Source organism: Balaenoptera acutorostrata, chromosome 3 (assembly GCF_949987535.1).
Source record: "Balaenoptera acutorostrata chromosome 3, mBalAcu1.1, whole genome shotgun sequence".
Classification (NCBI taxonomy): Eukaryota; Metazoa; Chordata; class Mammalia; order Artiodactyla; family Balaenopteridae; genus Balaenoptera; species Balaenoptera acutorostrata.
Genome location: NC_080066.1, coordinates 37,273,674 through 37,299,276, shown reverse-complemented (window position 1 = coordinate 37,299,276; position 25,603 = coordinate 37,273,674). Strand labels below are relative to the sequence as shown.

The window sequence follows — 25,603 nt, the reverse complement described above, 5'->3', positions numbered from 1 at the left end:
AATTCCATTTTTTTTATTGTGATGAGTACACATAACACAAAATTTACTATTTTAACCTTTTTTTTCATTTTAACCATTTTTGAGTGTCATTAAGTTCCTTCACATCATTGGGCAATTATGATTTACTTTTTTCTTTATAAGTATGTTTCATATTTATTTATCTTTTATTTATTTATTTAGGCTGTGCAGGGTCTTAGTTGCAGCATGCAGCATCTTTAGTTATGGCATGCAGACTTCTTAGTTGCAGCATGCAGACTCTTAGTTGCGGCATGCGAACTCTTAGTGCACCATGCGGGATCTAGTTTCCCGACCAGGGATCGAACCCGGGTCCCCTGCATTGGGAGCGCGAATCTTACCCACTGGACCACCAGGGAAGTCCCATGATTTACTTTTTAAAATATAAATTATCAAGGACACAAGGTTTATCCTATACTCACCCCTCTCTCGCCATCTCGAATTTCCATGCGAATTTCCATTTCAATTCATGTAGAGAGAATTTCCTTCTGTCTACAGGGAGAAGGAGGGGTGGGGCAGGGAGATCCCACATATCTGGGCTCTGCACACACCTGCTGGCCACGCCAAGGGTATCTGTGTGGGTGTCGTGCAGGAAAAGACAGTTGCTGCTCTGGGCACACCCCTCATTTTATAGATGAGAGGACTGAGGCCTGGACAACTGAAGTGACTTGGCCCTGCAGTCACAGTGCTTGTTCTGGTCCTAAATACAGGTCTCTTGCAGAAGCATAGCCAGATTGCAACACCAAGGCCAGGAGCCCGGGATGGCGACAGGACGGGGCTGTGCCATCGGTGGGGAGGGCAGTGGGCAGACACAGCGGGCACCACCTTTGACAGCCTTCTCCAGGCAGCTCACTGTTTGCTTCCTCCTTTGCCTCGTTCTTGTCCCAACAACTCTCATCTCTGAGTATTTCTTTACAATTATTGAAAAGGTGTCTCTTTTGGAGGACGTGCTTGGAAGGAGCAGGCGCCCATGAGTGTGGCTTTAATGACACACGTGGCGCCCCGGCCCCGGTAAAGCCCACGACCTGGGCGGACTAGTCCTGCAGCCTCCATGTCCCTCTCTCCCACTGGGCTGCAGGGAAGGCCCGCGGAACAGGCAAGGCTCCTTCAGTTCACCGCAACCTGGTTCCCTGGGTCCTGTTTCCTCCTTCCTCCCTTTTGGCCTCACTCTGGATTTTTGTTTTGCTTTCTCCTTTCAGATCTTCCTGAGCTACAGGTCCAGCTTCTTGTCTGGGGAGGCTCTGGTCAAGGATATCTTTGCATTTCAGGTCAGCTTGACGCTTGGCCCTTAAAGCCTTTTAACAGCCTCTGCCCTCCCCCTCCAGCCCAGGCGGAGGGGGAGGGCTCCTGCAGGCAGAGCCCGGCTACTGGAAGCTAATGAGGCTTAAGCCTCGGGGTCCTGAGAGGGGCCCCGGCAATGCAATCACCTGGGGGTATGTTTTCAGTATATTTTGTAAAACTTGCAAAAGTAAGATATATCTGTATTCTTTTCCAAAAAAAAATGAATCCCCAAATCATAGAATTGCTGGGAGGCTGAGGACAAGAAGAGAGGGTGAGGACATGGGGATAGCACCTGCTATAACCTTAGCCCCTGACATGCTGCAGGGACCTAGAACTATAAAGGACAGTTTCCAGGAACCCTTACACTCCAAAGATCCTCTCAGGGTTCTCCTCCTTCAAGGCCCCTCGCAGGTTACCTCTGCCAGGAAGCCCGCCCTTATTAGTCCAGCTGCAAGTTCTTTTTTTTTTTTTTTTTTTTTTAAGGATTTTCTTATTTATTTATTTATTTATTTATTTATTTTTGGCTGTGTTGGGTCTTCGGTTCGTGCGAGGGCTTTCTCCAGTTGCGGCAAGCGGGGGCCACTCTTCATCGCGGTGCGGGGACCGCTCTTCATCGCGGTGCGCGGGCCTTTCTCTATCGCGGCCCCTCCCGTCGCGGGGCACAGGCTCCAGACGCGCAGGCTCAGCAATTGTGGCTCACGGGCCCAGCTGCTCCGTGGCATGTGGGATCTTCCCAGACCAGGGCTCGAACCCGTGTCCCCTGCATTAGCAGGCAGATTCTCAACCACTGCGCCACCAGGGAAGCCCCAGCTGCAAGTTCTAAGTCGCTCCTCTGGACTCTCCTAGACCTACAGTCCCTCCCTCCTTCCTTCCCTCTTTCCTTCCCTCCTTCCAACAAAAATGTATTGTGTGCCTTCTGCAGTGCAAAATATTATAGGGGAAATTGAGATAAAGACTGAAAGACTTTATTGTGTACTGGTAGAGCCCTAACTGTAATTTAAAACAAGGCAGGCTGTGCTGAGTAGGTGATGGTGTGACTGCTTCACTGTTCCGGGGTGGAACTGTGGTTATATTTCTTCTTTCCCCAACTGACCACCCAAGCACCCAAGTGCCTCCTTTAGTAAGATCTCGAGTGTAGCTCCTCTGCCTGCCTCACACCCAAATTGTCTCGGGACCCTGCGGCTGCTCCAGGCTTAAGTTCTACTTCCAAATGCCAGGTGGAGAGAGAGGGAGACGTGGGCCCCACTTACCCATTAGTTCGCCCCAGTTTCTGCCCTGTTGCCATAGCAGCACAGATGGGAGTTGGTGCTGCCTACTCCGGCACGTCCTGGACCACAGTAACCATGGGGCTGCCGTGCAGGATCCCATGCGTAGGTTCCAGAGATTTCTGCGTTTCGCCATTACTCAGCCATTGTTCCCAGAGCCTCCCCACCCTGCTTGGGGGTGTTGGGGCCCAGAGGCTTCCAGCCCAAGCCATGGGTTTGGCATGGACTTCTGGGTGTCAAGCCAGTTCATGAGTCCAGACACCTCCAGCCCACCCCCAACCCTGAATCATGGTGAGGTCCTCTGGGAGCTTTGGTCTCTGTTTGCGCCAGCAACTCTCTGGGAAACATCCACTCCATCCAAGGGGTTCCAATAATGTCAGCCCTAGGAGGAAAGGGGGAGGGACCAGGTTCCTGTCCTCTCGGGACAAATTTGTCCATCATGTTTTTTCTGAGATCACTTCAGTGTAGGGAGAGGATCACTTCTGTGTAGGCCTCTGTCAGCCCCTCCAAAGGTTCCCTAACGCCGTTCTTGTAGGGCAGAGGCGGGGAGGGGCTGCTCCCTTTGCATTTGCATTTCCAAGTAGGGGCCACCAAGGTTTCAGGGAAAAGCAGTGAAGTCCTGCTCCAGGGTGACTGCTTATGTCCACCAGACAGAGAAATAGCGGCGGCGGCTTCTCGCACTTTACAAGGCGAACGTACAACACTCTGTGATTCGACCTCCCCAGGCAGCCAGGTTCAAGTGTAACGGGCACAAAGGAAAGTGCCTGGGGAGTCCATTTAGGGAGACATTTTTAAAAATAAGGACAGTGAGGATGCCCCCTTAAGGAGGTGGCATTTGAATTGGAGCCTTAGGACAGGAAAAAACTGGAAGCACAGAGATAGTCAGGAAGAAGAAATGCCCGGGCAAAGGCGTGGAGGTGAGAAAGTGCTGGGCTGTCTAAGGTACAGGGCGTAGTTCAGTTCAACGGGCATGTAAGCTATTTGAAGGAAAGGATGGATTGGAGGATAAACTGCAGGTGTGGTGGGGCTGTCTCTTGAAGAGTCTTAAATGCCAGGCTGAGGCACCTGGATTTGGTCCCCAGGAAATGAGGAACTATGGAAGATTTTTGAGCAGGGAGGGACTTGATTGGAACTTTGGGACAGTTGTGATTTCAATAGTAGGTAGGAAGGGTTGTAGCTAGGATGCTTGGAATAGGGGACCAGTGAGGAGGCTGCCTCACACCCAAGTGATGACACAGGGGCCACCAGACTGCCACAGTCCAGAAGAGAGGTCACCATGGGGAACGAAGTGGCGGGGTGCGCGGCTGAGAGACCAGCTCTATGAAGCTCGTCACTTAGCTCCACACGTTGCAGCTGTTACTTTTAGCTGTTTGAGGACAAAGCCTGGGTCTTACTCATCCTGGTGTCGGTTAACTGACCCTGAGCCCTGCAAAGCCCTGCCCAGTGCCTGGTACACTGCTTTTTGCTGAATGAATGAGATGGATAAATGATGGTTCTTCTGTGCAAGTGGGAAGTCCCTCTGCCTGCTGGGAACGTCTGGCTCTTTGAGCCCCTGGCTGTGGGTTGGGCTCCCACACAGCCAGCCTCCCCCTGGCTGGGCCACCATTCCCATGACTGTGTGGTCCTGAGCAGCTTGTCCTTTGGCCCAAAACCAGGGCTGAGCTCTTCTTTCTCCAAACCTCCCCAGCAGAGGCCAGAGCTTCCCAACCCTCTAGAGCCAAAAGCTACACACAGGCTTTGCAGCAAGATCCAGGGCCCTAGACAATTTTGTCCCCCCTCTGACCTGAGATTCTGGTGGAACAGAGAAGAAAAGCTTAGGGAGAAGGAAGTCATAGTAACAGCTACTAGTTATGGAGCAAGGACTATGTGCTAGGCACTCACTTCACCTTTACAACCCTCTGGGGAAAATAATATCATTATCCCCTTTTTGCAGGTGAGGATACTGAGGCTCAGAGTGGCTGTTGCTTGTGCAAGCTCATAAAGCTAGAGAGGATTGGAATCAAGATTGGAATAAGCCCGATGCTCTTGCTTATTCACTTCTGTTCCTTGATATCAGAGCCCTTTCCTAGGTAGACAGTGGTAACGAAGGGGCCTCAGACCTTGGCTCTTTGTTTTTCCCTTGGTTTAGAAGAAAACAGTATTTCTTAGGTTCATGTGGCTGAAAGGGACAGAAACCCCTTTGAAACTTGCTTTAAAGGGAGGAGAGAGGGAGGACTGTTTCTTGGCTCACAAACTGGAAGGCAAGGTAGAGCTGGTGCCAGCTGGAACCAGGGCCCCAGAGCTGCCAGGCTCATGGCCCTCAGCCTTGAATCTCTGCTCATCCCAGGGTGCTAGCTTCATTCTTTCATACCAGATCTTCTCCTGGCCCCCAGCAACACCAGACACTCATCCTTACATGCATGTCACCCAGCACGGGGGAAATTCTTCTCTGCCTGCTCAAGTTAAAAAATCCCAGGGTGGGTTTTGGATTGGTCTGCCTTGGGTCATGTGACCATTCTTGGCCCAATCACTAAGGCCAGGGCAGGGGGATACTGAAGTTGGAGGGACCGGAGTCTCATGTTCCCACCCAAAGCCAGGGAGTCAGTTGCTCTGATTGAGTGGAAGCCACCCTCTGAAACTCATCATTTGAAGGATTATTGCCTAGGACAGGCAGGTACTATTAACCTCCCATTATAGAAAACAAGGCAGACAGCTCCCTATAGGACCTGGATTAGCTCTGTTTTCAGGGTGCCCTTCTGTTCTAAGTGAGCATCTGTGGTCTAGTATAGGAGCTGAGCACACGTGGCAGATAGCATACCTGCCTGGGAGAAACAGCAATGGCATGGACCCTTTGATCTGGAGTCCCTCCCAGCTGTAACGTGGGGCCACATTTGGGAGTCTAGGCTATACTTCCTGATCGGGGTGCTTAGCTCCTGAGTTCATCGGTTGTAAACGACAGAAACACAACTCAAATTGATTTAAACCAAAAGATTAAACAGAAAACAAACAAACATAAAGATTAATTCTGATAACTGAGAAATCCAGAGGCTTCAGGTCCTGCTGGATCCAGGTATGCAACATCACCTGGGATTTGCCTTGCTTATATCCTGGTTCTATGTTCTTAGTCTTGGCTTTAGTCTTAGTCTTAGTCTTGGATAGGCTCTCTTGAGATTGTGACAAAGAGGTACCAGGCTTACATCCAACCAACTTAGCAACGCTAGCAGAGAGAGAGAGCCTGTTTTCCACTAGCTCCAGCAGGATATCCAAGAGTAGACTCTTTTTAGCCTGGCTTGGGGTATATGCCATCCTTGAACTGTAGCCAGGGAAGATACCTCACGCTGATGGGCCAAACCTGGAGCCTCTGGGCTGAGAGTAGAGGAGGGGTGGTTTCCTAAAGGAAAGTCAAACTTTTTTACCAAAAGAAATGAGGGAAGGGGCATCCAAACAGCTGCCGTCCACCAGAGCCACCACTCAACTTCTCTCCCAGTTCAGCAAAGAAAGTATCACCTGGCTTGCTGCTCTGTCCATCCCCTCACCAGTGTCAGTTGTGTGTCTCTCCTCCCTTTCTAGAAGAATATGTACACACCTGCTACTTGCATCTCTCCCCGAATCACACTTCAGAACCATGGATTTATAGACCGTTGGGTTAGGAGGGAGCTCATTGATCTTTGGGCCTCCTGTTTATATTACAGATGGTCAAACCATGCCCCAGAGAGGAGCAGTGACCTGGGCATAACTGCGCAGTGAGTTAAGGTAGAGGCAGGGCTAGAACCAGGTTGTTGGACTTCAATTAAGTGATGTTTTCTTCCTCATATTCTAAGTAGAAGTCAATGACATCAGGTCTCCCTTCCAAATACAAAAAGCATCCCTAATAACAACAATGATAAATTTAAAACCAATTAATAGTTGCTAAAGACTGTGAGATTGGATGTTCAGTCAAGAGAATAAAAACAAGAGAGGTGAGTTTATCATTAACCAGACTTAGCATTTCCTAGTCAAACACCAACTATTCCCTGGCCCCTGGGAGGCCCTGTCCTCTGCACAAACTCCTGGCCAGTGTATTATTATTTTTTTTTTTTTTAAAGGATTTTCTTATTTATTTATTTATTTATTTATTTTTGGCTGTGTTGGGTCTTCGGTTCGTGCGAGGGCTTTCTCCAGTTGCGGCAAGCGGGGGCCACTCTTCATCGCGGTGCGGGGACCGCCCTTCATCGCGGTGCGCGGGCCTTTCTCTATCGCGGCCCCTCCCGTCGCGGGGCACAGGCTCCAGACGCGCAGGCTCAGCAATTGTGGCTCACGGGCCCAGCTGCTCCGTGGCATGTGGGATTGGCCAGTGTATTATTAGCCAGTGGTCTCCTTAGCAAAGGCATGCTGGAATGAGGGAGGACTTAAGACAAATGCTCCATGACCACAGAACTCCCTTTCTCAACAAGATTTACTAATCACAAAGTTTCATTCACACCCTGCCCCCCTGCTTATCCCTCCCTCTCTCTCTCTCTCTCTCTCTCTCTCTCTCTCTCTCTCTCTCTCACACACACACACACACACACACACACACACACACACACTTGCCGAGCTTGGGGCTTATCTTCAAGCTGGGGGTGGCTTTGTTAGTGCTGAGTCGAACGGAAGACTCAAGAGTTTTCTTTCCGTCCTTTCCATGAATCATGTGGCCCTAGTCCAAGGCCTTTGGCCCATGTCAGCCTGGGGAAATCTCTGAGCTCACTCAGATTTTCAGAATCCAAGCTGCTTCCTGCTGGGCCACGGTCCAGCTCATTGCTCCTCCAGGAAGCCGAATCTGCCTGGGACTCCTTCAGCCCTCCATCTCCTCTGGCACGGTCGACGTGGCAGCCGCCTCCTGGCTGTATGGTCTCGATTAGTCATTCCACCTTGGCTCCATCTCCCTTCTAGTAACTTTCCACCCACGCGATTGCCTCCCCCCCAGACTCCCGCACCTTCCTGGGTCTGGCCGACCTGGGAGCAGATGCTCACTCGTTCCTTCACTATCACTCCAGCCTCTGGAACACGCACCCACTCACGAAGCTCAGCAATGTTGATGAAATGTTCTCCCCGAGGAACCCCTAGGGAGAAAGTGTTTTCATCTCCCAGGGGTTTCGGGGTGTCTGCCTGATGCAGCCTCTGCAGTCCCCAGTGGTCATCAGTGCCAAATTTGGCCAGAAAAAACACATCAAGTAAGATAAGGACTGACAGGTGCCATTGGATTTAGTCATTAGGGGTCACTGGTAACCGTAGTGAGCGCGATTTCCAGAGGAGGGAATGGAAAGGAAGTGGAGACGGGGTGGGTGCTGAAAGGAGGGGGATGGGACGATGGAACTGGAGAGATCTTATGAGAATGTGGCATCTGCAGAGGCCTCTGAAGGAGACTTTGACAGGCAGAGATAGATAGGCATGGGGGCAGACTGGTGAGGTCATTCTGGGTGAAGGGAATGACATGAGCAGGAAATCAGGAGGCATGCGCAGCTTATCTGGCCTTGGAGTAGGTCCCTTCCACCCTTCTGCAATGTTGGTGGTGGAGTGGACATTGCAGCAGTGTCCTCCGAGGAATTTTCCAGCTTTGGGTTTTTTTGGTTTACCGTGGCCTGGGGCTGGTGACAGGGCTTAGGCCTTGCGGACTGGGGGTTTGGGTGCTGTTGGGACAGCCTCAGGAGGGCGTCAGCAGCCCTGGCTCAACTCCCTCCATAGAGAGGAAGTGGCAGGGCCAGGCCCTGAGTGGGTTTAGCCCTGCCTTCAGAGCCTGTTTCCTGGGAAGAAGATGGAGTCTGCTCGGAGAGTCTGGTCTAGACTCTACAGCAGTGGTTCTTAGAGTGTGGTGTCCACACCAGCAGCACCGGCAGCATCTGGAAAGGCCAAACTCTCAGGTGCGCCCCAGATCTACTGAATCTGAAACTCTGGGGGTGGGGCTCAGAATGCACGTTTCTGACAAATTCTCAGGTGATGCTGCTGGTCCAGGGACCACCCTTTGGGAACCACTGGCTTAGAGGCGCTGTACTTTCCTTTTCCCTCAAGTAAAGGTGAGCGCTGGTACTAGCAGCACCGGCCTGCTCTGAGTTTCCACAAAGTGGTGGTCAGGACTTACTCGAGGCTGCTACACCCTGGGCTGAGGCTCTCCCTGGGAGGGGATGCCTCTTCTGAAGACAAAGAAATGAGGTTCCAGGACTGGCGCTAGGGCAAACCTCCTCAGGGTCATGGCAGGTCCTTGGCAACCTGCTTAGTGGCCAAGGAGGTACTCTGTCTCTTTGCAGGTGTGTTACCTTGGGCAGGTAACCAACATCTCACAGCCTCAGTGTCCCCACTGTGAAGTGGATTTACATCGACCTCAGCTGCTTTGAGGATCCCTGAGTCCCCACACGTTGCATACCTGGCTCCTAGCAGGACTGCATAGTGCACGAGTGGTAGGACTTAATGGCGCTTTCCTCCCCCTTCCCACAGCGGCGCTGTCCAGCTGCCTGCCCTGTCTTCCGCCATCTCACATGCTACAGGGCCCGAGGGTATTTCCTGGACTGGCAGATCATATTGGCCTCAGGGCCCTTATTTAGTATTAAATGTCCCAGCTTCTCTTCCCCCAAAGATCCCCATCTCCCAGCTAGAAAATGTCTCTTGGTTGCTGCCAGGAGAAAGTCCCAATTCTGCAGTCGGGTTCCGCTGCCCCGGGCCCTCTCCTTCCTGGCCTGAGCCATCTGTGCTAACCTGCAAGGCTGCCGAGTGGTCCCTCGCGTGATAAATTGAACAGGCAGTCTAGACAGTACGTGATCCTCTCTGCATTTTTCTCCCAGGGAGAGCAGGATGCTGTCACCACCCTTGTGTTGGGGGGTGTGTCCAGCCCCGGGCGGCCATGGGGAGTCACAGGGCAGGAAAAGCATTACTCCACCCAGTTCCCTGTCAGGTGACACTCCCATGCAGTGAAGCTGGTGACAGGGATGTCAAGTGGAGCAGATCCAGACAGAACCCGAGGCATTCATCTGGGAAGGGAAAGGGAAAAAAACCTCAGCAGGGCTTGTTTCTCTTCTCCAGGGGAGCTGCCTGGGGCAGAGTCTCTGTTCTCATCAGGGACCACTCTGTAGTCCCGATTCATTTTGAACCAGAGCTTGAACTTGATTGCTCTACACTCTCCCTTCTGAACAATGAAAACAACTCTTCCTCCACCCCTCACCCCTCTCCGCAGCCCCTCTTCCTTCCAGCACAGCTAAGCTTCTCCTGTTGTCTCTACTTCCTCATGTCCCACTCCCTCCTTGGTTCGCTGATACCCGGCCTCTGTGCCCATCCCTCCTGACACTGCTCTCACCTAGGTCACCAGGGAGCCCTGAATCGCTAGGTGCCAAGCATCCGTCTCAGTCCTTACTGAGCTCTCTGATGCCTCTGGCACAGCTGACGGACCATCCCTTCTAGAAAAGCTGCCCTCAATTTCCATCGCACTCCTTCCTGGAAGTCCTTCAACCACTCTGTTTCTTCTTTGTCTCCACCACGCACTCCTCCTTCTTCTCTCACCCTTCAGGGATGCTGACCCCAGGGCCCTGTCCTCAGCCACTGCTCTTCTCTTCCAGGGCAATTTCCTCAGTGAACTGCATCTGCCCTGTGGTTTCAACCTGCACTCAACCGAGCCCTGGCCCAGACCTCTCCTCGGAGCTGCTGGCCCCTCTGCCCATCTGCCCAGTCCATAGTCCACCTGGATGTTCCACAGGCATCTCAAACCCAGCAAGTCCAAAACTTAGCTGACGAGGTTCCCCCAAAGCTCTCCTGTGCCCGTGCTCCCCTCCCTTGAGAAGCATCCACCTCTTACAGAAAATTATAGGAGCAGGTGAGAAATTAGAAATGGAGAAAGAAGAAAACAAAGTTTCCACAGTCCCAGCACACAGAAGCAACTACTTTGACTATTTGGGTGTATGCCTCCCAGCCTTCCTTCTATGCTTTTTTTTTTTTTTAAAATATTTATTTATTTATTGGCTGCCTTGGGTCTTCGTTGCTGCTCACGGGCTTTCTCTAGTTGCGGGGAGCAGGGGCTACTCTTCGTTGCGGTGCACGGGCTTCTCATTGTGGTGGCTTCTCTAGTTGCTCCGCGGCATGTGGGATCTTTCCTGACCAGGGCTCAAACCTGTGTCTCCTGCACTGGCAGGCGGATTCTTAACCACTGCACCACCAGGGAAGTCCCCTTCTATGCTTTTAATATTCCATTTTCCCCACTTAACATTCTAGCATAAGAATGCTCCCATGTTATTACTAATTCTGTATAACTTATTATTTTAAAGCTATTTGGAACAGATAGCACATTCCAACTGTACAAAAGGGGATTTGGTAGAAAGTAAATCTCCCTCCCACCCCTGACCCACAAGTCATCCAGTTCCTTCCCCAAGGCAGCTGCCATTCCTGGTTATTTGCATATCTGTCTAAGGATATCTGTGCCCACACAAGAGCACCTTCAATGCCACCTGCACCTTTTTTACTCATAAAGTAGCACACCATGCACCCTGTTCTACACCTTCTCTTTTTTCATTTATTTTTTAAATTTTTAAATAAATTTATCTATCTATCTATTTATTTATTTGGCTGAGTTGGGTCTTTGTTGCTGCTCACGGGCTTTCTCTAGTTGCGGCGAGAGGGGGCTACTCTTCGTTGCGGTGCGCGGGCTTCTCATTGCGGTGGCTTCTCTTGTTGCGGAGCATGGGCTCTAGGCGTGCGGGTTTCAGTAGTTGTGGCGCACGGGCTTAGTTGCTCCGCGGCATGTGGGATTTTCCTGGACCAGGGCTCAAACCCGTGTCCCCTGCATTGGCAGGCGGATTCTTAACCACTGTGCCACCAGGGAAGCCCTCTTTTTTCGTTTAACAGTCTGTCTTGAAAATCATCCCCAAACTGCTCATAGCGAGCTTCCTCACTTGTTTCCTGACTTTGAGCGCACCACTGCACAGCCTCACCATAGGTTATCAGACTAGTCCTCCACTGGGGGACATTTAAGTTGTTGCCAGTCCTTGTTATTATAAGTCAGACTGTAACAAGGAAGTACAGGGCAGGGAGGGGGAGGCCCTGGGGAGAAGGAAATGGACATGAGGAAGCTTTGAAGGAGAAATTGAAGAGGTTTGGATTAAGTGAAAAGCAGTCATAAGCCTGGTAATAGGAAACAGGGTGACAGGAGGAAATGCAGGTGGCTGGTCCACAATGAGTATCATTCAGAGCTCACTGGCACCTAGTGGAAGGAGCACACTAGAAAGATGAGGGCCTCTGATTCAGGCCCGAAGCACAGGAGGGAGGTTAAGGCCAGCGTCATGGGCCAAGGATTCAGCTCAGAGTGGAGGACGGACCCTGTGCTAGGAAGGTGCTGGGCCCTGAGCCAGCTCCCAAAACCCTCACAACAACCTGAGAGGTAGTCACTTCTTCCCCATTTTACAGACAAAGAAGCAGGTGATAAAAAGTGGTGGACTCAAGTCCTGCTTCTCTACCACAGCCCAAGGGATGGCTGGGTGGATGGTTAATGTTTAGAAGGGAACAGAGAGCACAGCTGCCTCCAGAGAGGCCCCATATGTGATTTCATGCACTGAATTCAGAGCTTCTTCCCTGACCCCATTGGGTCTCTGAGTGGCAAGCCCTTGGATGAAGTGGCTGTCTGGGGTCTCCGAGGCCCTGCGTGGTACCCTGCCACCTATCTGCCTCTAACCCCAGGGTCTGTGCTCTTTGCTGGCAGGTTTTGCCCATCATTGTTTTCTTCAGCTGCGCCATGTCAGTCCTCTACTACGTGAGCCTCATGCAGTGGGTGATCCTGAAGGTGAGTTCTCAAGGTCCCAGCCCGGGCCCTCCCAGAATCACAGGCTGACAGGAACCACACTCTCCCAGAATGCCTTGCTCCCAAGCCCACACCCTCCCCACACCCCTTGCTCTGAGGGGCTGGACCTTCCAGCATCCCCTGCTCCCCAGCCTCCTCTCAGAGTCTACTACCAACCAAACATCTTTTCACAGAGTCTCTTGTCATGCTACTAAGGAGAAATGGCACCAAAATCCAGTGGGGTCTTTGGGGGAGGGAAGTTTACAGAACTGGGGCTGCACTGAGGAGAAGTGTTAGGGGAAAAAATAATTTATACCAAAAAGATCTTGAGAGCAGTGGGCCACGTGGGCCAGACTTAGCTGATATAAATGTCAAATCCTGTGCTTATGTTCATAAAATCTGCTGCACAAAACCAGGATGCAGGAGACAGCATTGGACAAGAGATTCTGAGGTTTTTAGCTGATTGAGCTCAGAACAAACCAGTATCATCAGGCAGCTGCCAGAAATGCAGCCTGTGGTTATGTTAAGAGTGCACAGTGCATGGCGTAAGGGAGACAATTATCCCCAAATCTGGAGAATGTGTTCAACCAAGGGGCTATGACAAACTGAACCATCAGTGGGTTAAGTTTGAAAGGGACTGAGACCATACCTTCCATAGAATGGCTGAAGGAAGTAGGGATGAAGGGCCGAAAAAGAGAAGGCCAGGGTGAAGAAGGTTACGGGTAGGATTCTAAACACTTATAGAAGATTAGGGAAAAGGCAGCCTCAGAGGTACCTGCAATGGAGAGAAATTCCAGGGAAGCAGATTTCATGTTAATTAAAAGAAAGAACTTCTTAATACAGTTTCCCAAAGCCTTTTCACAAAACTCTAGTTTCACAGCAAGTTAATAAATGCTACTAGGTAAAGGGATCCCATGGTCAAATTATTTATTTTATTTTATTTTTGGCCATGCCATATGGCCCAACCAGGTATCAAACCCGTGCCCCCTGCAGTGGAAGTGCAGAGTCTTAACCACTGGACCGCTAGGGAAGTCCCTTGGTCAAATAATTTTATGAAGCTAAGCTAGACACCAGGGTAAACAAATTTAAACAAGTTTTGTGCAGGACTTCTCAGAGCCTTTAATAAACTAGTAAGTATTGGTCATCTCCAAGGTGTGCGTGTACAGCAATTCTGAAATATATTTGACCAGGGAATCCTTTTTTCATGGATGGTAAGCCCCCATCAATGGAGGTGTGGAAGGAGAAGATGAATGGACCTTTGGGGAAATGTAGGTGAGGGAGTTCTACCTGGGTTGGGAGTTGGAAGGAAGACTTTTACGGTACTTCCACCCCTGACTCTCTCTGTCCCTGGGGCTTGCTGATACCAATCCGCAAAGAGCACCCTGCTTCCTTCTAGATCTCCTGGCTGGTGCAGGCCACCATGGGCCCCATGGCCACGGAGACCCTGAGTGTGGCTTGAAACATCTTTGTGAGCCAGGTCAGTATTGCAGCCTCCTGCCCTCAAGGAGGGCGGGTGCCCTGGGTCCCTAGAGCTCTGATTCAGTCAGCAGAAGAGCCAATCAAACCTTCTCCCGGGGTCACCAAAGGCTGCTGCCCTAGGGATGCTCCATTTGGGGATACACTCCTTGCCTGGGTCATGCCAAGGAGGATAGTATCTCCCTGGCACCTCCTACCACCCTAGGCCTAGGCTGTCTTCATCAGCTTAGAGACTCACAAGTCCTACAGATGGAGTCCAATGTTCTCCTTTTATACATGCAGAAACTGAGGCTCGGGGCTGGGAATGCCTTGCCAAGATCCCACAACATAAGCCAGGACTTAGAATCCAAGTCTTCTTCTTCCTGGCCAGGGCTCCTTCCACGACATCAGTTTGTCTTTTTTTCCCTCCCTCTTTCTGAAAATGTGTTTTCCAATATAAGTGTGACTCTGAAGGGACTATCAGTCCTGAGTCCCTTTCAGAAGGCCCGACCCTCCTAGGGGTGAGACTCTGGTGACTGTTCCAGAATCCTGGCCCATCTTCCCAACATGTAAGTCACCAAAAAGACATACTTGCCAAAGTATGCCATATTTCACTGGGCAGTTTAGGAAACTTTGGAGAATATTTGCATCTTTTTTGCTATGATGCAAGTGTGTTTAAGCCAATTAAGACAGATGTGCTTTCAGATAAATAGTCCAAAATCCCTTAGTTGTTCAAAATGAGGCAAAAGAGAAAAAAATATTTCAGTATCAGCATTTATTTTATATAAAATGCTGCAAATGTAATCAATGGTTTTTGCTGAGAAAATACAAATCTTAGGTGAATGTGACACGATAACCGGAAGAGCTCCAAAGGCGAATTAACTTTTGGGGGGACGGGGAGCCTTCAAGGATTAGTGGCATCATTTCAAGCTCAGTGTTGGCAGGCCTGGGCCCTATTCTCTTCTCTGGCCACAGTCTGTCCCCAGGGGATTGCCCCAGCCCCATGGCTTAAATACTTCCTCTCGCCTAAACTCCAGTCTGATATATATCCAACTGCCCCCTTGACCCTCCACTTGGATATCCTTAGATAATTTACTAGGCAAGTCCAAACAAGCAGAAACCTTGATTCCCTCCCTCAACACACCTGCACATCTCCAAGACTTTCCCTTCTCAGTAAATGGCAACATCTTCGATGAGGTTGTTAGACAAAAATCGAGGAGTCATCCTTCCTTCCTTTGCTTCCCTTGCTCCCAGCTGCATCCAGTCCATCAGCAAGTCCTGGCAGCTCTGCCCCACATCACATCCCAGACCTGCCCTGCTGCCCTTTTTCTTTTTTTTGCTATGAGCCACACTTGTCTCTCACCTGGACACCACAATCATCTCCTCTCTGTTCTCCCTGCCACCATTGCTGCCCCTACCCATCCTTCACACACAGGCTGGAGTAGCCCTTTATTTATTTATTTATTTTTAATTATTTAATTTTTTTTTTTTTTTTGCCACGTGGCATGTGGGATCTTTTTTTTTTTTTTTTTTTTTTTATTTTTGGCTGCATTGGGTCTTTGCTGTGTGCGACTTTCTCTAGTTGTGGTGAGCGGGGGCTACTCTTCGGTGCAGTGCGTGGGCTTCTCATTGCGGTAGCTTCTCTCGTTGCAGAGCATGGGCTCTAGGCATGTGGGCTTCAGTAGTTGTGGCACGCAAGCTCAGTAGTTGTGGCTCGTGGGTTCTAGAGCACAGGCTCAGTAGTTGTGGCGCATGGGCTTAGTTGCTCCATGGCATGTGGGATCTTCCTGGACCAGGGCTCGAACCCATGTCCCCTGCATTGGCAGGCGGATTCTTATCCACTGCGCCACCAGAGAAGCCCAGCATGTGAGATCTTAATTCCCCAGCTAGGGATCAAACCTGCGCCCCTGCATTGGAAGCGCAGAGTCTTAACTACTGGACAGACAGGGAAGTCCCCTGGAGTGGCCCTTTAAAAACCCAAGTCAGATCATGCCTCTGCCTGCTGAGGTCCACTGCTTACCCTGCCTTGTCCATCTGCCCTCCACCTCTCCCATCTCTATCCCTATTCCATAGCACAGTCTGGAACATAGTATGTACTATAATTATTTATTGAATGAATAAACGAATGGGTCCAGGCTTCCCCACGTGCCCTGAACTAAACACGCCATCGAATGCCCCAGTTCCTTTCTTTCTGGCAACTCCCATGGCTTCATTAAACGTTCAGGCTTGGAGTTACATCTGCTTCTGGTACTTTGCACGAACAGAGGTAATTCTTTGAACCTCTCTGACCTTCTGCTCTCCTGGAACGTGGAGACGACCACTTCTTTACTAGAAGGTTGTAAGTGATGAGTGTGAGGGGCTTAGCTGGGTGCCTGGATGTGGGAGGCACTTGACACAGGGGAGCATTATCAGGCCCAGAGGAAGGGCTGGGGGTCCTTCCACAGAGCTGGGCTGATGCTGAGGTTCAGAGAGGCTCAGCCAAGTACAGACTCTGGTCCTCACCCCACCCTGCTGTCTCTTCCCCTGGGGTCCCCAGCCCTCACTGTGACCTGCTCACTCCCAGGTGGAGGGGGTACACCCCAAGTGCCCGTGCTAGCCTGACCAGCTCTGCTTGTTTGACATCTTTCCCGTTTGCAGACTGAGGCTCCTCTACTGATCCGGCCCTACTTGGCAGACATGACACTCTCTGAAATCCACGTTGCCATGACCAGAGGCTATGCCACCATTGCCGGCAGCCTGCTGGACACCTACATCTACTTTGGGGTATGTAGAGCCCTTCTTCTGCTTGCTGAAAACCAAGAACCTGAAACCCACCTTTGTGGGAGCCCCACACAGCTCCTGGCCAGAGCGACCTGGGGTCTTCTCTCGTGGGCTATGTCCTAAACCAGGGCTGCTGTGATGGTGGGAGAAGCTTCACCTGAGTAAGGCAGGCCAGGTGGTCTGGACAATTTGGGCTTCTCACGTGGCCAGTGGGAGCAAAGGTTTCCAGTGTTCTGCTTACTGAGGCAAAGTGCTAAGTGTTTTAATATCCCCATTTCAAGGATGAGGAAATTGAGACTCAGAGAGTAAGTGAGATGCCCAAAGCCAGGATTTGAGCCCAGACCTGTCTGACTCCAAAACTCAGACACACAGTCCCCCACCTAGGCCATCCCTGGAGCTTTGTCCTACTCTTCCTGCACCCCGTCCTCTCACCTCCTCTCCTTTACACCCTCTCTGGGCACAAGTCCTTCCTCTACTCCTAAATTATTACTTGTGCAGCTTTCTGAGCACAGTACATTTCTAAATCAAATTCCAGTGGTATGAATCGGGCCCTTAAACCAATCACAACACTAGTGCATGGCAAGCAAAGATGAATCTTCAATGTGTCGCCTACAAAGTGCCTGGTAATAATGCATTACATTTGTGTAAAACACTGTACTTGTTTGTGTTTTCACATGCAAGTCTTTCAAGATCTCATTTTTTTCCCCTTAAATATTGAAGAAATTCTTGCTTCTTACAGAAGTGAATAAAGTAAAAAAAAAACTTCACTCCCACTTCCCATGGATAGCTGTTCTTACTAGATGAGAACAGCGGTGCTCAAAGTGTCCTCAGTGGGCCAGCAGAAACAGCTTCACCTGGGAACTTGTTAGAAATACAAATTCTTGGGCCCCTCTGTAGACCTGCTGAATCAGGAATGCTGGGGATGGGGCCCAGTGTCCTGTATTGTAACAAGCCTTCCAGGTGATTCTGATACTCGCTCAATTTGGGAACCACTGACTTAAAATATGTCATTCCAGATATTTCTGTGTAAAAAGTCATTTAAGTACATATAACTGAATATACATATACTTGCTTTTTTTTTTTTTTTTACCAAAGATGAGGTAATTCTATTCACACTTTTCTGCAATTTGCCTTTTTCTTATAAAATTCTGAGCGTGACATGAAATCCGAAAGTGTAAAGCAAAAAGTTGACAGAGCTAACTAATAAAAATGAAAAACCTCTGAAAGGTAAAAAATCACAATTTTTAAAAAGTTTAATGATTGATCAGGAAAGAAAAGTTCATAAATTATAAACAGATATTCAAGCTCACTGATAAATTAAAACAATAATAACTTATATTTCTTCTCAAGGATATGCAAAATTTTACACGCCTCTAAACGGCAAGGCTGCGGGGCATTCATATACTCTTTTTTTTTTTTTTGGCTGCGTTGGGTCTTTGTTACTGTGCTCAGGCTTTTCTCTGGTTGTGGCGAGCGGGGGCTACTCTTCATTGCAGTGCACTGGCTTCTCATTGCAGTGGCTTCTCTTGTTGCAGAGTACGGGCTCTAGGCACGTGGGCTTCAGTAGTTGTGGCATTCGGGATCAGTAGTTGTGGCTGGTGGGCTCTAGAGCGCAGGCTCAGTAGTTGTGGCACATGGGCTTAGTTGCTCCGTGACATGTGGGATCTTCCCAGACCAGGGCTCGAAACTGTGTCCCCTGCATTGGCAGGCAGATTCTTAACCACTGCGCCACCAGGGAAGCCCCATATACTCTTCATGGGAGTGTAATTTGCTCTAACCTTTTTGGAAAACACCTATCAGTCAATTTAAAAATACTCCTCTTTGATCCAGTTAGGAATATTATGATACAGAAATATTTTCACAAGTGGTCAAAAGATGCAAAATTCCAACATTATTTGTAATAGCAAAAAACCCAAGAAACATAAATGTAGAGCAGTAAGGGAATGAGCTGCGTAAGTTCATCCGTGCAATGCACGGTCACTCAGCCCCTAGGGTGAGGTGGGCCTCCGTGCGCTGGTTTGGAGAAGGGCAGCCTGCCTCTCCCAGGGCCCAGGCTCTCCTGATGCTGTGTGTGAATGGATCGGGGGATGAAAGAATGACCAGCACTGGTCTCAAATTCCACCTGTCTTTCTCATCTCTGTCCTTGAGGATGGCCAAGGGGATGAGGTAACCTGCCCCTCAGGACACCTGGGCCACACCAGGAGGCTCAGCTCCGCATACCCACAGAGCTGTCCTGGCAGGATAGCTGCTGCCTCGTGACTTTTCAAGAAGGCCCCTTGCACTCTGAGGCTCTGTCTTCTCCGCCCGGCACCCTCCACCTAGAATTTTAGAGGTCATCTGGTTTGCACCTTTTCTCACCAAAGCCTAGGAAGGGCCCATCAGAGCTGATGCATGCCATCCCCCTCCCCCACACCTCACCACCAATTGATTTTGGAAGGAATTTGATATTTCAAAAGTGAAAACTTGAAACTTTGTTCCTGAAACTTTTTTCATGGTGGCGATTGGGAGAGGGGTTGCCCTGCTATCTTCGGGACTTAGAGCCTTTGAATGTCTTAACCTTGCTTTGGGTCCCACAAGCCAGTTAAAAAAATGGTATTCTTTCTATCGCATAAGCGTCGTTGCCATTACTTAAGACTAAAGTACTGGAAGGACTCTCTCCCTTTTCCACAATCGCCTTACAGCTCAGCCTCCTTTCCTTCCCTGTCTCAGGCCAGAGTCCAGGCCCAGCCCCAGGCAGGCGGGCCTTCCCACTGAAGGAGCCTGGTACCCACTTCCCTTTAGCTCTACAGAATGTGCAGAGGCCACCAGGATCAGCCAAGTGGCCGCGGGTCTCCATCCACAGCCTCTGGTACGGAAGCCCCAGGCTACCACCGTAGCTGGCCTGGTGAAAGGCACCTAGTCCACCTTCCTTCCCTCCTCCCCTCCCGCTTCTGGATCTGCCCCCAGCCTGGTCACAGAGAAGCTCTCTTCTGCCCCCGCCTGGCTCTTGGCCACCACTACAGCAGCCCCCAGGCTTCCTCACACAGCCCTGCCTTCCCACCCTCTCCCCTCTCTCCTTTCATGCCCTCTTCCAGGCAGTTCCTCACTGTATCTTGGGCTCTGCCCTTAGCCCCTGAATTCCAAAGAGAATCCCCCCTTTCTCTCTCCTCCCTTCTCTTTGATGCTCAGCTTCTGGCTGCCTCTTCCCTGCACCCCTCCTATTGCTAAAATCTGGATATTTCTAGACCTGTGCTGGCCAGCACAGCAGCCACTGGTCACACATGGCTATTAAGCCCTTGAAATGTGATCGGTCTGAAATGAGATCTGCTGTGACACTTAGTATGGAAAAATCAATTAATATATTTTATTGATGTTTTACATTGATTACAGGGGTAGAAAGATTATATGTTAGGCATATTGGGTTAAATTAAATACATTAATGAAATTAATCTCATCTGTTTCTTTTTACTTTTTTAATTGGCTGCTAGAAAACTTAAATCACAGTTGTGCTATATTTGTATCAGACAACACTGGTCTAGACTTTCTCCCTGGTCTGAGGTTCCAAGTGTCACTTGACTGAATCCTTTCACTGTGACCTCCACATACATGTCCCTTTTCAGTGTGTTTCCCAAAAGCTCTAAGGTAGGCACGAGCTCTCTCTGCTAAAACCCCAGAAACTGGCTTCCCTACCCACCCCTTTGGTTCGGGATCATTGTGAGAAGAGATCCAGATGTGTGTCTCGGGCTGTGAACACAGGATGGGTTGAGGGGATGGCCACTGATGTTTCTCAATCAACTGTGCAAGAGTGGGAGCCCCTGGGACAGGGTCTGGGAGGCCCAAGCAGGGCCAAGTAAGAGTCAACCACATGCTTAGTTTCTACATCTGTAAAATGGGTGGAATTACTGCCCACCTCACAGCAGTCTAAGAATTAAATGCCATAATAAACAGAAAACACCTGTCAAGGGACTTCCCTGGTGGTACAGTTGTTATGACTTTGCTTTCCAATGCAGGGGGTGCGAGTTCGATCCCTGGTCCGGGAGATAGGATCCCACATGCCTCACGACCAAAAAACCAAAACATAAAACAGAAACAATATTGTAACAAATTCAATAAAGACTTTATAAATGGTCCACATCAAAAAAAAAATCTTAAAAACAAAAAACAAAAAAACACCTGACATGGTGTTGAAAAAGTGGTCGTTCTTTCTCTGACATATTAGGGTCAGAAATCCAGCCTTCTAAAACTGGCCCATTTTATGCTTTGCAGTGTCTGGATTTATTTCCTTTCTCAGTAAAGGCCTTTTTGAAAGTTCAAATGGATGGCTCCTACCCTCTATCCCTCTTCGCATAGGACACCTTTGGGTAGAGGAAGGAGGGCCTTGGGCAGGAGTGGGCACTGTCATGCTGGGACAGAAGGCGTTCCTGACCTGGTGTCTAGAGGCAGCACTGGGGAATGTCATGGCCCTGAGGCATAACTGGCAGCAGGGAGGCCGCGTGTGGGCTGACCCAGTGCCCCCGGGAGCCCTGCCAGTGCAGGACTCAGCCCTTTCCAAGATGAGCAGGAAATGACTGCCTGGGGCATTTGAGGCAGTGGCCACGACTGGCCCATTCAAAGGGCAGTGTCCAGGAATGTGCAGGGTGTGCTCCCCACTGAGACTCGAGTTGACAAACCAGATGTAGCCTCCAAGCTGGAGGAAGGGGGAGGGTCCTGGCTGGTGGAGGGAAAAATCCCAACATTCCAGATGTGGTATTGTGCCCGCTGGAGCTGGGAGGCCGAGGAGGAGGCCAGCAAAGTCCCAAAGCTTGGCCTGGAAAGTCCAGAGAGGACACCTGCCTGAGGCTGGCTATTTCCATGAGGAGCAAGACCTGCACACCCAGTGTCTGTGATGGGGGCGCATGGGATGTGGGTGCTGGAGCTGGTACACATCTTAAGGGGTTCCTGCTTACCGCTGAAAGGAAACAAAGGGGCTTTAAGAGAAGAAGGAGGAGGATATTACAAGGGTTTCAGAGCCTCAGAGGGTCTCTGAGGTCTGGTTCCTCATCAGTAGTTCCTGGTACTTCCATGGGCTTCTTTGGCCCTCTGCTTTATTCGCCTGAACATGTAGCTTAAACTTACCTCTCCTCCTTTTGTTCCTTTTTATTTAAAATTTTAAAACAGCAGTTGATTTATTACAAACTTTAAGAAGAAGCCTATTTTACTTTTCTGCTTATAAAAACAGTATATATCATGTGGACATTTAGAAATACACAGAAAAGCTGAAAGAAAAGAAAATCACTCTGGCCCCACTAGCCAGGGACAGACAGTTGGTTGATATTTCGGTGTATTTCTTTCTGATCTTCCTTTTATGCATAGTTGTGGAGTTTGTTTTTTCCCCTATCATTGTGGTTATGCTCTATATGCAAGTATGCAGGCATTTCTCCACATCATTGTGAAGCCTTGGTAACCATTGTTTTTGATGGCAGCTTGACAATGCATAGCCATCCCCCCATTGTCAGATGTTTGGGTTGGTTCTAATTCTCCCATTTGGTAAATAACACAGTGGTGAAGAAGTGTTCCATCTCTGTGAAGAGAACAGGGAAGCAAAGGGTTTGGGACCACAGTGAGGATGAAAATTCAGGAAGGGAGAATCCCGGGGGCTCTGGTAGCTCCATCATCTTGCCGTGAGGGCTTCTATAGCGTGGCTCCAGGAGACCGACCCAGGGTCAAAGGGTGGGTGTTGTATGTTGTAGGGGCAGATTTCCTTCGAAACAGCTCTCTGACCACAGGAGTAGAGGTGATGGGGTGCCTTGAGGTGGTGAGTTCCCTGCCACAGTAAGTGACAGGAAGGATCCTCTAGAGGGAAGACTTTCCTTTACTACAAGGTCAAATTAGGTCACATCTTGGATCCATTCCAACTCTCAGGTTCTGTGAGCTTTGTCTGAAACCATCACAAATCCCTCAGCCAATGATGAACCAGCCCTCAGATCAGTGGTCAAAGAAAGACAGCCTAGAAGGAAAGGAAGAACCTTGAACTTGGAGCCGAAAGACACGACGTGTCTAATTCCTTCCCTTCCTTTATTTTGGGCAAGTCATAGTTAACCCTTTGGGGCCTCAGTTTCCTTGTCTGTCAAGTGGGATAACAGTACTTGCCCTGCCTAACTTCCTGAAGTCCTGGGGGAGGTGTGGGAATAGAAGGTTCTGTGCATACAGCCTGTGACCCTCTACACATAAAATGTATTACTATCATCTGTGACAGTGACAGCAGTACCGATGATGGTGATATACCAGCGGGGTAGAGTACCATGTCCCCCTGCTGCCCTGGGCCACACTTCTTGGCCTCCACATTTCCTGACATCTCTCTATAACCCTCATTCTCACTCTTGCAGATCGATGCTGCCTCCTTAATTGCTGCCTCTGTGATGGCTGCCCCTTGTGCCTTAGCCCTCTACCCGGAGGTGGAGGAGTCCAAGTTCAGGGGTGAGGAAGGAGTGAAACTGACCTACAGGTGAGCACGGCAGAAGGGTCTGCAGAGAGGGGAGTGGGGGGAGGGGCGGAGACAGGAGCAGAGGTGGGGGCAGCAGCAGGTCCTATTTTCTCTGCCCATCTCCATCTTTCACCAAGCCCAGCCCACCTCCCCGCTCTCACTGCCCTGGTCGCAGCTTCACTTGTGAAGATACAGACTCCAGTTCTCGCATCTTATTTTCCAGTCTCTGACCATCAGGAAACACGGACTAGTCAAGGCACGGGCAAGTGACCTGGTTCTTGGGGATGTGCCTGGTGTGTGTGTGTGTGTGTGTGTGTGTGTGTGTGTGTGTGTTGAGGAGGGTCATGAAAAGGTTCCACACCACTTTCTCTACATGCCTTGAGGTCTGATCCCCAGTGTCAATTGCATTGACATGTTGAGCGCCGTCCTTGATTTCACTCACCTCCTAACATCTCTTTATCATAGTCTTAGCAACCTTTGTGTAACATTTAATTCTTAAAAAATGTTGAAAGACACGACTTTTGACAAATGTGCTTGTGGATACAACGGGCATCCCCAACCGCACAACTTCCTGAAGGTCTAGAGCAGCACTGCCCTAGAGAAATATGAGTCACATCTATAATTAAAATTTTCTAGTAGTCAGCTTTTAAAAAGTAAAAAGAAGCAGGTGATTTCAATAAAATGTTTTATTTAACTAAATACATCCAAAGTATTGTCATTTTAACATGTAATCAATATAAAAATTATTAATAAGGTATTTCATATTCTTTCTTTTTTTTTGGACTCAATCTCTGAAATCTGGTGTGTATATTTGCAACACATTTCAATTCAGATCAGCCTCCTTTTCAAGTGCTCAAAAGTCACACGTGGCTAGTGGTTTCTGTCTTGGACAGCATCTGTGCTAGGAGTCTGGGTCTTATCCTAGTGCTTGGGCCAGCCCCTTTCTCTCTCTGGTCTCAGAGGGAAAACAAGGACCACTGGCTCTGAAATGCCCTGTCCAAGGTTCTTCTCTGAGCCTGTAGGGTGGGGAGCCCTGCTGTTTGTGGAGATAGGACAATAATGATGGCTCTTGATCCCTTCAACAGAGATGCTCAAAACCTCTTAGAAGCAGCTAACAGTGGGGCCGCCATGTCCGTGAGGGTCGTGACCAACATCGCAGCCAACCTGATTGCTTTCCTGGCTGTGCTGGCCTTCATCAACACTGCCCTCTCCTGGCTGGGAGACATGATGGATGTCCAAGGGCTCAGCTTCCAGGTACAGTTCCGGCCACCCACACAGCCTGTGGAGGGGGTGGTCCTGGCCAGTGGGTGATGGTGGGTGGACACCCACAGAGCCCAGGCCAACCCCCATCGAGCCACTCCTCTTGCCTCATGCCTAGGCTCATCTGCTCCTACATCCTGCGGTCAGTGGCCTTCTTGATGGGCGTGGCCTGGGAGGGCTGCCCGGTGGTGGCTGAGCTGCTGGGAATGAAGCTGTTTCTGAACAACGGGCGCCGAGGAGTGGGCCGGTTCCAGGAAGCAGTAGATCTCTGTGAGTGTCCCCGTCCCCACCCTGGGGCAGGGCGTGATGCAGCGGCTCCCCTGTGGGCCCGGCTGAGACACTATGTGGGGCTGCTCAACCTCCCACATCCCGTTGCCCTGGGCAACAAGTCAGCTTCAGAGGCCATCTTTCTCAAGGCCTCTTAGGAGGCTGAGGCTGAGAAAGAGCCCCGTTGGAGGTATCTGAACTCCAGCTGTAGACAGGCCACCATCCTGTGCAGCCCTGGGCCAGCCGCTGCACCTTGCCTCTTCTGTTGGAAAACAAGTGTAGAACCTGCCACGCCTACCCCGAAGGAATGGATGTGAGCATCTAATGAGCTAAGAGAGTAAAACAGGGAGACCTCACCACCACATTCATCTTCAATATATTGGATTCAGTTCAGGGGTTAGTTTCTTCTGTTAAGACTTATTTATCTATCTATCTATCTATCTATTTATTTATTTAGTTGCAGCACATGGGATCTTCGTTGCCCCGTGCGGGATCTTCGTTGCAGCATGCGGGATCTTTTTCTTTAGTTGCAGCATGTGGGATCTTTTAGTTGCGGCATGCGAATTAGCATACAAAGTCTTAGTTGAGGCATGTGGGATCTAGTTCCCCGACCAGGGATCAAACCGGGCCCCCTGCATTGGGAGTGCGGAGTCTTAGCCGCTGGACCACCAGGGAAGTCCCTGTTAAGACATTAAAAAAAAGAAGAAAACTATAAAACTTTCTAAAATGAAACTCTCTAAAAGAATAACAGCTGTATGTAACATGATTGAGAATGACAAAATTACCCATCATCTTATCATCCCAAAATTACAGCTATTATAATATATAATATAATTATAATTAACTATAATAAATATAATAATATAATATATAATTCCATTATTTGGCTATTACACACAATGCTGAAATGAATAGCTTTTTGCACAGAACTTCTCCCTCCTCTCCGAGCATTTCCTCAGGAGCTTTCCCAGATGTGGGATGACTGAATCACATGGCACAAATCCTTGTGTGGTTGCTGCCAGTATCTTTCCCAAGGGGTTGTAACAACTGAAACCGCCCCAGCTGTGCCTGTGAGCATTGATTTTACCACACGCTGAACAGGGCTGAGTA

The 25,603-nt window shown here is 49.7% G+C and overlaps 1 protein-coding gene across 1 annotated transcript in view; it reads left to right on the top strand.

The window, feature by feature from the left end:
* The window catches only part of LOC103012381 (sodium/nucleoside cotransporter 1), a 40,428-nt gene extending 15,546 nt beyond the window's left edge, over positions 1–24,882 (top strand). Inside the window, 7 exon segments of the mRNA XM_057544631.1 lie at positions 1,215–1,283; positions 12,232–12,312; positions 13,706–13,786; positions 16,402–16,527; positions 22,869–22,987; positions 24,052–24,225; positions 24,345–24,882. Coding sequence (XP_057400614.1) covers positions 1,215–1,283; positions 12,232–12,312; positions 13,706–13,786; positions 16,402–16,527; positions 22,869–22,987; positions 24,052–24,225; positions 24,345–24,651 — 957 coding nt within the window. The 3' untranslated portion in view covers positions 24,652–24,882.
* The last annotated feature ends 721 nt before the right edge of the window (positions 24,883–25,603 follow it).